At 37.4% G+C, this 17,738-nt stretch overlaps 1 protein-coding gene across 1 annotated transcript in view; it reads left to right on the plus strand.

Annotated features, from left to right (window-relative positions):
- The first annotated feature begins 7,576 nt into the window (after window positions 1-7,576).
- LOC150110072 (transmembrane protein 70 homolog, mitochondrial) overlaps window positions 7,577-17,738 on the plus strand; it is a 29,017-nt gene continuing 18,855 nt past the window's right edge. The window contains exon 1 of the mRNA XM_090391126.1: window positions 7,577-7,815. Within this exon, the coding sequence (XP_090247252.1) occupies window positions 7,672-7,815 (144 nt within the window). The 5' untranslated portion in view covers window positions 7,577-7,671. The remainder of the gene's footprint in view (window positions 7,816-17,738) is intronic.

Below are 17,738 nucleotides of genomic sequence, written 5' to 3' on the forward strand. Positions count from 1 at the left end.
ACCCACTCAGTCTCCAAAAGTTAGATAGGGCTAAACGGCCTCGCCTACTCCCGTATACGGGAATAAAAGGCGTTAGCTGATTTTTTTTTTTAATGATAATTATTATAAATAATAAATAAATAAAATTTATTATTATGAACATTATAATAGAAATTGGTATACTGAAAACGAGATAAAATCCTTTTATCCATTTTTTCCTGAAGGATACTTAAAAAAGTGGGACTTTTGGAATAAACTCGGGACATTTTTATAAAAAACGGGTCTCTCCAGTGAAAACTGGGACGAATGGGAACCCTACTCCAAAGTACTAGTGCTAACAATATTAAATTGACGATTGGATAATAGAGTGGAGAATTTTCTGGGGAATGATCAGTTTGGATTTCGAAAAGACAGAGGAAGTAGAGATGCAATTGGAGTAATGCGGACCATATGCGAAAGGAATATAGAAGTAAATAAAGAAGTTTATATATGTTTCGTCGACCTTGAAAAAGCGTTTGACATAGTGAAATGGGAAAAGCAAGCTGATGGAAGTGTTAAGCAAAATAAGTTTAGATTGGAAAGACTGGAGGTTAATTGCTGAATTATATATGAACCAGACTGCCATAATAAAGACAAATTTAGGAAAAACTAAAAAATGTGTGATTGGCAGATTGCAAGACAGGGATGCTACCTATCACCAACGCTGTTCAATATATTTTCAGAAGAAAGGAATAAAAAGAAGCATTTGATGAAAAGAAAAGAGGAATCGCTTTTGGAGGAAGAACATACAAATACAAAATATTAGATTTGCAGATGATCAAGCAATATTAGCTAATACTGAAGATGAATTACAACGTTACATGCAAAAATTTGGTATGAAAATTAACACAAAGAAAACAAAGTGATGAGAGTTTCCATGAAACCAGGAAAAGTGTTTAGGTGATGATGAATGGAGAAAGTGTAGTGCAAGTGAGACAATACAAATATTATATTATATATTTCAACTAACGCCTTTTGTTCCCGTATAGGGAGTAGGCGAGGCCGTTTTAGCCCTCTAACTTTTGCAGACTGAGTGGGCAGTTCAATCTCCACTGGAAAGCAATCAGAGATAGCTGGCCCCAAATCTATCACTAATTAATCGGTACTCAGTGATGTAGGCGGTTAGCAAGTGCCGCCATCTCGTTGTCCCTAACACAATATTTTTAATGTCTGAAAATAGTGTGGATTCAACGGCCGATTTTCTCGAGTTTACGGGACGAAAACCCAGAGTTTCCAGGACAAAAAACCCGCTTGCCAGTGCCAGACATCGACTAACTCTGGAACCGGTGGAATAAAGTCTTAGAAAATGTTCCTCTTGTCGGCGAGAAGATTTGAACCCCAAGTCTTTCTTCGTGCGGTCAAGAGTTGTAGAGTGCAAACGCCACTTCTACTGAGCTATAAAGACCATGGTAGTATAATATAAGGAAATGAAAAATGTGACATGGAAATAAAAGAAAGAATTAACAAAGGAAAATACACATTTTATAGCAAGAAAATTTTGTTTATTAAGAAAATCAATAAAAAGGCTTGTTAAATGTTATATTTGGAGTATTACCTTATTTGGATCAGAATCATGGATAATTTGAAAAAAAAACAAGCTAAAATGTTGGAGGAATTTAAAATAAGGTTATCGAGATGAATGCAGAAAATAAAGTGCACTGAAAGTATCACCAATGAAGTATTACAAAGAGATCAAGAAGAAAGGAATTTATGAAAGATATAACACAAAGAAAGCATAACTGGTTAGGACGTGTAAAAGAGGAGACAGCCTACTAAAAAGAATGATAGAAGGAAAAAATTAAAGGAACGAGACCAAGAGGAAGGAGACGACAAATGATGCTTGATGATATAATGGGCATAAGAGGATATCGAGAAATGAAGAAGGAAGCAAGAGATAGAAGAAATTGGAGGAAGATGATTTGCTGAGATATACCGTTGAACCTATCAAGAGACAGAACACTAATGATGCCACACATACATATAAACAATTAAATTGACATCTTTTTCATCGTATGTAATAAAACAAAATTACGAAACTACCGCCATCTAATATATTCCTGAGATAATCAGCGGTAATTGAGAGGAATACAACGGAAATGCACCAGAACAAAAAGTACAATTATAAAAGTCCACTAATATCTTTTATTCCAAGTAGCCAAAGCCGTCTTGACCAACAAGTATAGTTAATATAAGAATTTTTAGATATATGTGGAAAGAAAATCAGGTAATTATTACAAGATGTGGAGTCGAATTGGAGCACTGCCACGTCATAAGATTCTGGACAAGGGGAAAATAGTCGATGGTTGGTCAGAGAATGTATACCCAGAGTTAGGTGAATAAATCACGAAAGCGAAGCAACTTGAATTAAGAGCATAATAAAACAAACGCTGCAGATAAAGTCAATGATTTCACGAATTATACAAAACGCAGGCAAGAAGGTTCATTCGCCAGTATTGTAGTAAGGCAGACGATATGTGAGAGGAAGCAACTGGTTGAATCGAAAGGTTTCCTATTTTGCGAGTAATGAGGGGGAAATGGCAGTAGAAGATTTATGAGTGCTGAGGAAAGAGATGAAACAGAAGAACAGACAAAATAGCGGCTAAACGTTTTTATAGGGGTGTAGCATCGAGGTGTAAATATTCCAGGACCAGGTGTAACATTAACTGCTGTAAAGTAGACGTTAACAAATTGAAGGTTCTCAGAATATTTTAACCGTGACCGCTAATATGGCCAATGGATAAGATGGGATAATCTATATATCAGAAAAATATGAAAGGGAACTGGCAGCTCCTCTGACCAAACTTTTTATTTAAGATTCACTTTTCACTCCTGGATGTACACTCATGCTTGTCTCTTCCTCCAAAAGCTAGTTTCCTTGACTTTGCACTTTTAAACTCACTCACTGCGCATCATTTTCTCATGATATCTAATACCAAATCATCCGAATGAAAACAATTATCCTCAGAATCCTCTCATCCATCTAACTCACTTACTCCACACATTCAGAAAATCCATACCACTCTTTCTGCACAACTATTTATTGACTCCTTTGCAGTTATCGTCCTTTTTCTCAACTACCCTCTGTCGGGAGCCCCCACTGGGGTTTATACGCATTTACCATCAACTCATTCCTATCTTCTTACCATTGTTATGGGACACTTCCAAGGAGTGCAGGGACTCATTACAGAAATGCGCTCTACTGTGCTTGGAGATCTGGATGCTGGCTCTACTTAATCATTCAATTATACAACTTACTGCCATCAATACGCAACGCCGCCTACCGCCCATTATCGCCAACATAGTATTTTTGTATGTAAATTGCATATGTTCTCATGGCGAATTTGCCTGTATGCGGGATGAAAAACCCGAATTTTCTGTAGAAAAAGCCCTGATACTTTCGTATTGGAACGACTAACTTTCCTTCAGTTGGAAAAGTCCATATAAATATTTCTGTCTTCACGAGGAGAATTCAACTCAGGCTATTTACATTCGAAGAATTCAATGTTCCAGATGCACTACGAATGCAACACTTGTCGGATCATCTCTTCCTATCAAAACATCATCTTTTTTATCCCCCCCCTTTACGACCAAACCGCATCGACAATTTCGTTATTCCTTCCACCCATACAACACGAGTTTAGTCATGCTGTTCTTAAACATCCCCTCTTATGATGGATTCCACATGCAATAACTCTTATTACCGTCCTTTTTGCTTTTTCATGCTCTCTGTATGCGTTCAGCTCTCATCATTGCTGCTATATCATTATTATTTTATTATTATTTTAAGTCATCGCCATGGAGTCCGGAGACTCATCGCTGGAGAACCAAATCAACCATCATAAACACAAGTCCTATCATATCTCTCCTTAAATCCATTCACCGTCACGGAACTCACAACCAATTCTTGCAATCCATTCAACTCACTTGCCACTCTCGAAGCAAAAAATCTGGTCTGCACATCCCTACTAACCCACCCTTACACACATCTTTTACGGATGACCACTCGTTCTTTGATTTTTTGTCATATATCGAAAAATTTTGCTTGCATTAATAAGACATTTATATCTTAAAAGTTCTATTATGATCTCTCTCTCTCTCTCTCTCTCTCTCTCTCTCTCTATATATATATATATATATATATATATATATATATATATATATGTAGAAAGTATTTTTACCTTGGGTATAAATATGTTAAAGATACCAAGCAATTTTAAACCTGGTTTTACTCCATTTCCCAAGTAAGCAAACAGACTAAAAGTCAAGTTTGCGCCTGCAATTGATGCAAGTCTAACTGATCCCACAGGTAGTGCAGGAGCAGGGCAACTCGTGGCAAAGGTGGAACAAGCTCCGATCACTAATCTTAATATTTACCCTTAATGCCAAAACACATCTCCAAGAATGGGATGTATGATGTTTTGTATTAAAGGCAAGGGGCCACTACCCAGACCGGTTTCGACCTTTATTGAGGTCTCGTCAGTGGGAGCTAGGCTAAAGATACCAAGATTTAGTAATACAGAGCTTGTCTGGGTAGTGGCCCCTTGCCTTTAATACAAAACATCATACATCCCATTCTTGGAGATGTGTTTTGGCATTAAGGGTAAATATTAAGATTAGTGATCGGAGCTTGTTCCACCTTTGCCACGAGTTGCCCTGCTCCTGCACTACCTGTGGGATCAGTTAGACTTGCATCAATTGCAGGCGCAAACTTGACTTTTAGTCTGTTTGCTTACTTGGGAAATGGAGTAAAACCAGGTTTAAAATTGCTTGGTATCTTTAACATATTTATACCCAAGGTAAAAATACTTTCTACATTTATATCTCCTCCAGAGATTTTTATTTAATAAGGTTAAAACACCTTATGGTAACTTGTTTTGGCGAAATACTTACAAGCTCTGTATTACTAAATCTTGGTATCTTTAGCCTAGCTCCCACTGACGAGACCTCAATAAAGGTCGAAACCGGTCTGGGTAGTGGCCCCTTGCCTTTAATACAAAACATCATACATCCCATTCTTGGAGATGTGTTTTGGCATTAAGGGTAAATATTAAGATTAGTGATCGGAGCTTGTTCCACCTTTGCCACGAGTTGCCCTGCTCCTGCACTACCTGTGGGATCAGTTAGACTTGCATCAATTGCAGGCGCAAACTTGACTTTTAGTCTGTTTGCTTACTTGGGAAATGGAGTAAAACCAGGTTTAAAATTGCTTGGTATCTTTAACATATATATATATATATATATATATAGAGAGAGAGAGAGAGAGAGAGAGAGAGGGATAGAAAGTTTCTTACCTTGGGTGTACTATACGTTTAAGATACCAAGAAATTATATAAACTTGGTTTTAATCCTTTTCCCAAGTAAGCAAACAAGCAAGTAAGCCAAGTTTGTGCCTGAAGTATTTTCAGGTCTGAGGCAACTCGTGGTAAAGGTGGCATAAGCTCTGATCCCTTGCCTAAGTATCACATAATACAAAGCACATATCCTTACGGACATGTATAATGCTATGTATTATGGGAAGGGTCACTAACCCAACCCGGTTTCGACCTTTATTTAAGTGCTGGTTAAGTAAAGACCTCTCTGAAAATTAGGCTCCCCCCAGACCATTCCCTAAGAGTGACCAAAGGAACGTCCAACTTAGCGTTGTTCTACTCAGTGACAAGCTCACCCCATCAACGAGAAGAACTTCTCAGCGTTGGCTCTCTACCCAGTGGCAGACTCACCACCACCACCACCACTAGACATAGCCATAATCTCAGTGGTGGCCCCACTCAGTGACAGGCAAAACCTACCCCAAGCAGAGCCTCTCATACCTCAAGGAAATGGACCACTTCTGCACAAAAGCACATCAGTGGGAGCCAGAGGTGGTGATACAAGGTGGAAGTAATGCAGAACTTATATTTACCTATACGAGTTGCCACAATGTGCTTTGACCTTATTAAATAAAAATCTCAGGATGAGAGAAAGATGTAGAAAGTTTTTTACCATGCGTGTACTATACGTTAAAGATACTAAGAAATTATATAAACTTGGTTTTAATCCTTTTTTCCCAAGTAAGTAAACAAGTAAGTCGCCTGAAGTCTTTTCAGGTGCAAACTCGTGATGAAGGTGGCATAAGCTCTGATCACATGCCTAAGTATCCCATAATGCAAAGCACGTATCCTTACGGAGATGTATAATGCTATGTATTATGGGAAGGGCACTACCCAGACCTGTTTCCCTGTATGAAGTGCGGGGTTACTTCTCCAAAAACTCGTGAGATCCCGCGGATCACTCAGCAATGAACTACCCTAAGGATCAAAACTCAATGTTGTTCCCCTCAATAACAGGCTCACCCTGTCACCGAGAACTCTCAGCGTTTGGCTCTTCCCAGTGGCAGGCTCACCCCACCACAGAGAATATCCGCTCATATTTCATCTGAGGGGTAACAGCAACAGCCAAACCTCAGTTAGAACTTCATTGGCCACAGCATAGCCATCGATCACCCAAGCTTCCAACCGGTTTCTACCCTTAGGGGTTTCGTCAGTAGGAACCAGATCCAGAGGTGGTGATACCAAAGTTGAAGTAATGGAGAACTAATATATTTACCTATACAAGTTGGAACAAGGTGCTTTGAGCTTATTAAATAAAATCTCGGGATGAGAGAAAGATGTAGAAAATTTTTTACCTTGGGTGTACTATACGTTATAGATACCAAGAAATTATATAAACTTGGGGAAAAAGGATTAAAACCAAGTTTATATAATTTCTTGGTATCTTTAATGTATAGTACACCCAAGGTAAAAAAACATCTTTCTCTTATCCTGAGATTTTTATTTAATAAGGTCAACGCACCTTGTGGCAACTCTTATAGGTAAATATAAGTTCTGCATTACTTCAACCTTGGTATCACTACCTCTGGGGTCTGGCTCGCACTGATGTGCTTTTGCGCAAAAGTGGTCCATTTCATTGAGGTATGAGAGGCTCTGCTTGGGGTAAGTTTATGCCTGTCTCTGAGTGCCGCCACCGCTGACATTATGGCTCTATTTGGTGGTGGTGGTGGTGGTGGTGGGGTGAGCCTGTCACTGAGTGGAACAACGCTGAGTTGGACGGTCCTTCGGTCACTCGTAGGGGACTACCTAATTTTAAGAAAGGTTTTTACTTAAACAGCACCTCAATAAAGGTCGAAACCGGTCTGGGTAATGACCCTTCCCATAATACATAGCATTATACATATCCGTAAGGATATATGCTTTGTATTATGGGATATTTAGGCAAATTATTAGAGCTTAAATCCACCTTTACCACGAGTTGCCTCAGACCTGAAAATACTTCAGGCGCAAACTTGGCTTACGTGCTTGTTTGCTTACTTGGGAAAAAAGGATTACAACCAAGTTTATATAATTTCTTGGTATCTTTAACACACACAATTAAATAATTTCGAAGTATATATAATTTCTTATCAAGTATAATTTAATTTTATTTTAATTTCTTTCATTCGATTTAAGCATATGTTTAGATTGTTGTATTTATAGTAGATGGCGACACTAATTTATTATTTGCTGCTTTGGTGTTCAGTATAAATGTGGTGCTGGTACTGAATGTGTGTTAATTGTTTTTGTCGTGTGTAAAGGAAGTGTATCTATTTTATATACGTCATTTATTATACCATTAAAGATGGCATTGATTAAAATTAGAACAAGCATTAAGCATGTGCATTTTTTATTTAGGCCTGAAAAGACATATATAAATTTGAATCCTGCGTTATTGCAACCCCATTTTATTCCAATGATGCCAAAACCTTTCCACTACCTTCGAACTGTAAGAATTTTAATTGCTTTCAAATCAAATAATTTGCTGACTTTTTACTTTGCAAGAGACTACTGTTTCACATTCAGTTAATATCTATACATTGTGGTGAGTACAGAAACCTTGAATGGCTTTAAGGGACGGTTAGATGACCGAGAGTATGGCCCTCTCACGATGAGTCTTTTGATTTCGTGGTCTGCTTTACCCGTTCACATCTAGGATGGAGCATCAAAAACCTTAATGTAACTTGATGTTTTCCAAAAGTATTAGCGCAGTTTGACTTTAGCTGCTTTTGCGTCATTAAACCAAACTAATCCATAAGTTCAATCCTTTCTCAAGGGCATACTTCTGCCGTGGTTTCACATACTCTGTTTCAGTTATCATTCCTTCTGTAGGTATTTCATTGGCACTGATCTGCTGAACTGTCATTCATCATTTCTCTGAATTCCACAGGCCTGTTAAAAAATGACTCGCTGCTGATGCTTTTACAGTCCGAATGAAAATATGCCGAATTGGCTTATTTTTCATTCCAGCTGTTTCTTGATTAGGGACGGCTAGGATGAAATAAATCCAAGCACTTTCAAGCAGTGTTTTCCAACAACTACAGCCTCCAGCTTCTCAACAAAAATATTGATGGGGTTTTCTTTTCCTGTAACCCTTTTCAATTACTTGTGTGGACTGATATATAAATAAATAAAACCCTAATTCTGGCTTTGCCTGGAAAAGCCGAAACACACTAACATAAACTATTCAGGGGAGTATCATCTTTTGGTGTGATTGCAGTTCCCCATATTATGGACAAACAGAGAAATCAATTGAGCTTTGTATAGAAGATCACATCAGATATATATGTATGTATTGTAGAACAAGATGTATCAGATATGTATGGTAGAACAAGGGCCTCAGCTTTATCCAGTCATGTTTTTAATTCTTCTGATCCCAACAATAACCAATCCACTACACACTCAGTGAACTAAGTTAGATCTGAAATCATATATAGGTGTTATGATGTTCTTGGAATCAACAGAAATTGTACTGAACCCTGTCTGCTTTAATATCAAACTGCTGAACTACAACCTTTCTGTTTGTTGTTACTTTGCTATTTAGCTATGGCATATGCTTTACCATGAACTCATTCACATGCACAACAATGAGCTAGTTCAAGAATTCCTTCAAACGTTAGCTGTCTGTTTTTAATTTAGCACTATGACAACTGTATACAGATAAAATTTCTGTGTATCTCTGATTTTTTTTTGTTCACCTTATGTTATGTACCCAATGAAATATTTTAGCAAGACTAAAGTAGCAGTGACTTTTCAGTAATAAATAGCTTTTTTAAATTTTTTTTTATCTTTCTCTTTTTGTAGGCATATAAGTAGTTATTAAAAAAATGTCCAGTAGTTGTGAAGCTCGTTCCATCAATATGTACATCTCTCTCTCTCAGAAGAAACATACAAAACACAAAAGAAATATTGTTAAAACCATAGTACAATAATCTTGCCAACATTCTTGTGAGATTTAATAATGAAGTAGAAGATATGGAAGACAAGACATAGCCTACAAAATAGTAAGGAAATTTAACAATGAAGAAAGGGATACAGCAGAAATCAACATAATACAAGAGAAACAATGGATGGTACATTATAAGAATTTATAGCATGATCCAAATTTATTAACAGAAAATAGTGAAGAAATTGATACTGATATGCGGATGCACTAACCACCGGCCTCATTGGCCAAGTGGTTAGTGCATCCGCTCTCCAGCCAAAAAGCTGAGGGTTCAAATTCCACCATGGGCATGGATGTTTGTGATTGTCTGTGAAAATATTAGTGGTGGTAGTTGGCAGTAGATGCCATTGGTGTAGATGATAGGTTCACTATAGTTTTGGATAAGTGGTGGAGATGGCGAGTTGTAGCGTAGGTACCCTCCCTCAATGAGCCGTTGGACTTCCTGCAGGCATCACGTGGTAATAATAATAATAAAATATAGCAGTTAGATTGGAAGAACTAAAAGAAGCAATAAAGTTATCAAAAAATAGAAACTCTACCGGATTAGATGACATAAATACTGAGCTTTGGAATTATGGTGGAGAAAAATTAAAATTAATAACTGATGGAGGAAATGTGGGGTTCCATCAGAATTAGTCAAAAGCTAGGATCATGTTTGTAGGCTTGGTTGGCCGAGTGGTTAGTGTATTCGCTCTCCAGCCAAAAGGCTGTGGGTTTGAATCCCACTGTGGCTGTCTGTGAAAATACTAGTGGTGGTGGGCAGTGGATGGCATTGGTAGAGATGGAGAGTTGTAGAGTAGGTGTCCGCCCTCAATGAGTCTTTGAACTCCCTGGAGGTGTAATAATAATTTAAAAAAGAAGATAGAGATGATTGTGGAAATTACAGAGGAATAAGTTTATTAAATACCAATCACAAAATGTACAATAAGATTCTAAATAAAAGACATATTGCAAACAATTTTCTCTCAGAAGAACAAAAGAGTTTCAGACATAGAAGATCATATGTATACAATATTTATGTTTTAAAACAAATTATTGAAAAAAGATGAGAATTTTTCTGATGACTCGAATTTTGAAGACTCGACACTCAGGGTAGCCCCTGAGTGTCGAGTCTTCACAACGGGGGGGGAGAGATCTGGCGCCAACCCCCCTGTTCCGGACCGGCAGGCCGGTTCTTAAATTCGGATGACTCGAAAGGGGTTGCCCCACCCCCGAGTTCCGGACTGGTAGGCCAGTTCTCCTTGAATTCTGATGACTCGAAAGGGAGATTCCGCCCCCTGCGCCTAGGGTAGCCCCAGAGTGTCGAGTCTTCAAAAAGGGGGGGCTCTGACACCTACGGTGCCCAACCCCCGAGTTCTGTACTGGTAGGCCGGTTCTCCTTGAATTCTGATGACTCAAAAGGGGTCCTCCCCTGGTGTCTACCCCCCCCCCCCCCCCAATGCCTATGGTGCCAATCCTCTCAAGTTCCAGACTGGTAGGTCAGTTCTTGAATTCTGATGACTCGAAAGGGAGATTTCGCCCCCTGTGCCTAGGGTAGCCCCAGAGTGTCGAGTCTTCAAAAGGGGGGGGCTCTGATGTTTACGACGCCCTTACCCCCCGAGTTCCGGACTGGCAGGCTGGTTCTCCTTGAATTCTGATGACTCGAATTTGTGTGTTTAACAACACACACAAATACAATACAATGATAAGTAAAAACACTTGAGCAAAACTAAAGTCCTATCTAGGAGACGCGCCCCCTCTATAGGCATTTGCAGGTGGCCTAGGATGTAAAGAGGGATCTCTGATAATGTTTCCATAATTTTGGGAAGTTTTATGCAACCTTATTTGTTTAAAATTGGTTGGTTCCTAGATGCAGATTCAGAAAAGAGTCTTTTTTTTTCCTATGGGTGTTTGCAGGTGACCTGCACTCCTAGATAGGACTTTAGTTTCGCTAACATGTTTATACTTATTGTATTGTATTTGTGTGTGTTGTTACAAAAAGTTATTTGTAATCCCTGAAGATGTCTCAGTGACTGAGATGAAATATAGGAAGCATTAAAATTAGTTTTAATCCATTCTTAGCACTGATAATATTCCATTAAACCTTTAACATGAATATTTTACAGCACTTAAGCCTCAACACACGAAGTGAGGTGATATGATAGAGCATTTAAGTTAGTGAGAGGATTTTATTGGATTAATCCAGAGGGGATTATAAAAAGAGTAGAAGGTGAGAAGGGAAGAACCAGAGGCCATCCCTGGAAGTTATGTAAGAAGATGGTTGAAGAGGGGTGTGAGGAGTAGATTTTTTACATGGAGAATTGTCAGTGAATGGAACGCATTACCAGAATATGTTGTTAATACGTGTTAAGGATTTTAAGATTCATTATGATAAATGTTTTTCAGTTGATGAATGAACCTCCCATGATAAGTCTGTTGACCCCATGGAGGGTGCAACAACAATAATAATAATAACGAATTAATGAAGGTGTCAGATGGGGATGTAGCTATCTTCAGCTCTGTTCAGCATATATTATCAGATTATAAAACTATGAAAAACAACCATAAAACAAGGTATCCAGTCAAACAGAAGAACTGTTATTAATACAATGCTCTATGCAGATGATCTGATTATATTACAAGATAATGACAATAATCTTCAAAAATCCATTTAGGAATTAAACAAAATAAGCCAACAATACAGTTTAAAACTTTTACAAAAGAAAAAATAAGTCTTGGCATTTAAAGGTTGAGATCATGATCAAAAATAGTCAGAAAATAAAATAACAGAACAGGTGACATAGTTTAATTATTTAGGCTGCATAATAACATATGCCGGCCTGGTTGGCCGAGTGGATAGCGTATCTGCTCTCCAGCCAAAAGGCTGCGGGTTCGAATCCCGCCGTGGGCATGGATGTTTATGATTGTCTGTGGAAATAATTTGGTGTCAAAGAATAATAATGATAACATATCTAACAGACAAAGATATATACGAAAAAAAATAAAATTCAGAAAATCTGTGGAACAATTAATTGGATGCTGAATAAAAAAAACAAGATGAGAAATTCAACTAAATTTTAGAAAGTAATGGCCACTCCCAATTATTTGGTTAACAGAAATATGGACTGTTAAAAAGAAAGGCAAAAGTAAAAATTGAGTTATTGTTAACCTGCTTTGAGAGTCACAACAGTTACAAAAGGGGCAGTTAAGTTTCACCCATTTAAAATTTTAGTATTAGTAATTCATGATGAAATATTCCAGAAATTATGAAAAGCTTATATATGGTTAAAAGAGAATTCCTTACATGTGATAGAACATTTTTTATTTGAATTCATCACAGGAAGCTAAAAGTAATTCCTTAGTATCCTGTGCACCCTTTTGAGGATACATATCAGTAACAGGAATTTGATATACATTTTACTTGAAATACATTATATTATCCAGATTAATTTCAGTTGAAAATAATAATTTTTGTGATTTCTATTAATAAGGCCCTTGTCATTCATCAGTCTGTGTATTTTATGAGATTGGAAAACAAACCCAGCCGCCATCAAGGTAATTGCCAGGTCTTTCAGGACTGGACTACCTGGGCCAGATATTTCCTCACTTTGTTCTTTTTCATTTGCTTGCTTGTTTCATTGTTTTTCTTTTTATTATCTCAGGGTGATGCTTTATAACTTTTTGTTGTATTTCAGTTCCTTTTGGGTTAAAGGAATATACCTACTGAATTTAGTGTTTTGGCACTTTGCAGTCTCATTGGTAAGTAGTTTGATATTAGGAGAATTCTGATAGTGTTGTGTCCCATTCTTGTTTATTTATATATTTCCCTTATACTTTACTTTCCTTTATATATCTTATCCTTTTTCTTCACGTATCGTCACCTCCGTACTAGAAATCTAAGCTCTTGCTCCTCTTAGTATCCTAAAACATTTATTTTTTAAAGCTGTGCCATTTAGGTTATTTAGTTTATAAAGAAATTTAAAACAAGAAGCAAATTCCTAAATAAGTCTAGAAGTGAAATAATCATGCAGTCGTAACCTTGATCTCGTAACTTAACTTTTTCTCCCCCCCCACGCCTAGGTTTGTATGTTATAACAAGCGGTGCATTGAATGGCAATTTCAGACAACTGAATATTTGATAAGCAAAAGTTTATTAAACTCAAATACAATACAGGACATTAAATTCTAAAAACTACAATTCAATACTATGATGATATAATGTTAATATGATAAGCAAAATACAAAAATTGAAAATTTCACACTAGCACGTGGGATAAACTGTTATGCTTCAACAAAGGACTCTACACATACAAGATAAAGGGGCTTTCCCGTCATTAAGTTGGCTTAAATCTTTCACCTGCTTGAGGACAATAATATGACACAATAATTCAACTAGACACAATTGGATTACATACATTAATTTACAAGAGCTATATACAAGATTACATACATTAATTTACAATCGCAGACAAGTAACTAGATGTTACTTGTCTGCAATTCCTGAAAAAAATCTCCTGCTGTAGTGGAACATATTTGGGGTACTTCGGAACATGAGGGGCCATGTCGGTTGCAGCATATCAGGCTTCTTCTAAGGAAACAGGATCTATCTGCTGTTCTGCAGTCATCAGATTCGCCATGAGGATATCCACAATTTCCACTGATAGTCTCCTTCCTTTAGACTAGGGTTGCTTTAGTGTGTGGTAAATACCTTTCTTCCCAACTATGTGGTGTCCTTTGTTTTCGATGGTAGGCAAACGGGACCTAAATTCCACTTACTAATATTCCATGTCGTGGCGGATGGGGAGGGCACTCCTGATAGTCTCCTTCCTTTAGACTAGGGTTGCTTTAGTATGTGGTAAATACCTTTCTTCCCAACTATGTGGTGTCCTTTGTTCTTCTCAATGGTAGGCAAATGGGACCTAAATTCCGCTTACTAATATTCCATGTTGTGGTGGATGGGGGAGGCACTCCTGATCGTCACTCAGGAAACTGCATAATGTAACCTCCAAACGAAAACTAGCAAAAGACCTTCGTGTGTGTGTGTGGGGGGGGGTGTTCCTAACCCTTTTATATTATTCATGACTTATTTTTCACGGTATTAACAACACCACAAACACTTTTATCAACAAGGATGTTTTTATTAACGCTAATATTTCGCTGATTTTCAACTCAGCATCATCAGAGCACAACACACATGTAAATGCGACAGTGAGTGAGTGAAACAATATAATTGCAAAAGACAAAAGATCTAAAGTCCTATTTTTGGCGCCCTCTAACGAAAAAAAAAAAAAAAAAAGGCAAGTCGGGACTGGCAGACCATGCTTTGGACACTCCTTCACACAGGATTAGATGGAGGAAAACGAATGTGCTATTTAGGAGTCGTTATAGATCTGAAAGACTATTTTTTGAGTCAGCAATGGCTTTGAAGAATTCTCCCAACCTTAACAAATATGGTTGCATTAATTTGCCAAAAATTTGGGAGACTGTTATCCTAAGAAAAACTCCTGGATAACTGCTGCCTTTTTTTTTTTTTTTTTTTTTTCCCGTTAGAGGGCGCCAAAAATAGGACTTTAGATCTTTTGTCTTTCTGCAATTATATTGTTTCACTCACTCACTGTCGCATTTACATGTGTGTTGTGCTCTGATGATGCTGAGTTGAAAATCAGTGAAATATTAGCGTTAATAAAACATCCTTGTTGATAAAAGTGTTTGTGGTGTTGTTAATACCGTGAAAAATAAGTCATGAATAACCAGCAACGCCTAAGCTTATCGGTTAGATCCTTTTATATTAGGATATGTTTCTCATAACCTGTTAGGGTGGCATCTCCCTGCTGAACTTTGCATCTTTGGTGGGCCATGTGCATGCGACTGACCCACAGCAGTGTCTAAATTGGGAACCGTGCGTGACCTTGGACTTTACTTTGGTTCTAGGTAACCCTATGAGTCAGCTTTATCAAATTCTATTGGCTCACCCATTTTTTCCAAGAATTAGCATAACTTGCAATCTCTTGTTTCAAGTGTATAACAAGCAAGCCTTTTTCATGCAAAATTCTTTTAACTAAATACTGTAAATTAATTATCTCACTTTTCTAATATTATACAATCAGTGTTCTTATACAAGTATGACAATTATTCTTTTCAATATATTTATTTCATTTTATACTTAGATGCAAGCACGATTTACTTATTAAGGCTTGTGCTTGTTAAATTGTGATCAAGTAAATTCTCTTATGAAGTTTACAAAAATCACAAATTTAACAATAGTATCCTTTTGATCAAATAGCTAAAGTAATCAACTGAGACCTCTCTTCTATTCTTCTGAACTTTTTTTTTAACATATGTGACCTTTTGCTGATTCTCAGTTCTCTTTATTGTATTATAAAGGACAGCACTGAAAGATTTGAACTTGCAGAATACCTCAGTATCTATTTATTAAGGCTTAAGTGCTGGGAGAAACTCGTTAAAATTTTAATGAAGCGAAACAGCACTAGGAGTACTGTTATAGTGCAATATTGGAAGCATTAAATGCTAATTTTAATCCTTTCCTAGTGCTATTTCATTTCATTAAACTTTTAACATGAACATACCTCAGTAAAAGTCAAAATCATTCGAGTAAGTGACTGACAATAATATGTCAGTCACTTACATACGAGCTGATGTCTCATCCAATCCCTAGGCTGTATTCGCATTGATATGTTTTATTCAAAATGCTTAACCGTAATTTGCTAAACACCTCCTGCTTGTCTATCCCTATTTTTACTCCAGACACTCATTTTGGCAACTGGAAAAAACACGAGATACAAAAGTAAAAAAAAAAGATCATATGAATAAATGAGAGAAAAGAATAAGGAGATAATTTTTTATGGTGTTTCTGTGATAAGAGGAGTACTTCATGAAGGTGCAACAGGGAAATCTTGTTTCCCCGGTGTGAAACTTAATATTAGTGAAGCTGTCAGGATGTAAAAAAGGTAATAGGTTAGAATTGATTGTTTTAGCTGACACCAATAATATGAAAGGTGAAAAATATTGTATGAGAGAAGAGTGAAAAAGTTATTGGAAGTAGCAAAACAGAAAAGCAGGAGTGTGAAGATTTAAATCTACTGTCATACCGTGAGAGAAGAAAATTGAGGAAGAGGGCAGTGATAGCAAATGAATCAATGTGCAGGTCATGCAGTACTAGTGTAGAGTTTGTGGACTTATGGTGGTCTGAGTTTGATGGATGGAAGGATTTGTATAATGCTGCTGGGCTGCACTTGAATGGATTCAGAACTTTGTTCATCGGGTATGGAAGTGCAAGGTCAGGAAAATTAAAGAAATTAAGGTAGATGTGTGTGTGTGTGTGTAGGCATCGATGAAGCGAATGAGCATGTGATGAACAATAAATGCAGAAAAACAGATAACAGTAATGAAAGGGATTGTCAGTTCAGGATGTAAAAGTGGTTGGGGTCTAAGGGGGATGTTATAGTTTCCATATACTAACTCTAGAAGTATCAGGAATAAGAGGAAGGAGTTTTAAACATTGGTTAGTGCAATTGCCAAAATCTGTATTCATTATAGTGAGATTTGGCTAACAGCAGATGACATACAGGGATAGAATGTGATAGGTTTAGTAGTTTTAGAGTGGATAGAGTGGACAAGCTGGTGGGAGGGGGGGGGGGGGGCATGATACTGCTCATGATTGCAGGTATCAACCAACAAGACTAGTAGTTATTAAGGCAGATGGCAGTTCTTTTGTGGCAGACAATAGGACAAAATATAAGATTGGTTGCTGCTGTAGGCCAAGGGTACCAGGAATGATGATCTCCAAGGTGGTGGGGGGGTCAATAGATATTCCTGTCTGTCCACAGTATGTCAGGTCATGAATGTACATTCGTGCACTTCATATACTCATGGATGTAATAAAGGATGGACTTTGGCCTTAGCTAAGTGGTTGAGGGCTAATTTGATATGTGGTTTAAATATAGTGTGGAGCTCATATTTATTAAGTGCTGTTCTTGTAATTGCTGGTGACCTGTTGTCTTCTTCTTCTCTCTTCCATCATCTATGTGGATGATGAGGCTGAGTGACCTGTTGTAAATCATCATAATGCTGATTTTTCACTTGATCATTGTTGAACTTTGAATTACATATTATATCACCTTCATTTTACAGTTAGTCCTCTACTTCAACCACTCTTACTTTATTTTATTTATTGTTTTTTTCTATAATGCTCCCACATGAAAGGTCACAGGACCTATAACACAAGCAAGTGATTAAGGTAGAATATGTAGCCTGCTGATATGTTTCTTAAAGATTGTTGTACCCAGTGGGAAAAAACTGTAGTGGGAAGATTGTTCCAGAAGATTTTGAAGTTTGGTGTGTCTAGAGCTGGACAGCATATGTGTTGGCCAGTGGCTGCTGTAGTTCTTATATGGTTAGAAAAAAGTGGAGGGATGTTTACAGCCAGT

This window comes from Typopeltis vanoorti, chromosome 1, assembly GCF_054136105.1.
Source record: "Typopeltis vanoorti isolate ZY-2024b chromosome 1, IOZ_Tvanoo_1.0, whole genome shotgun sequence".
NCBI lineage: Eukaryota > Metazoa > Arthropoda > Arachnida > Uropygi > Thelyphonidae > Typopeltis > Typopeltis vanoorti.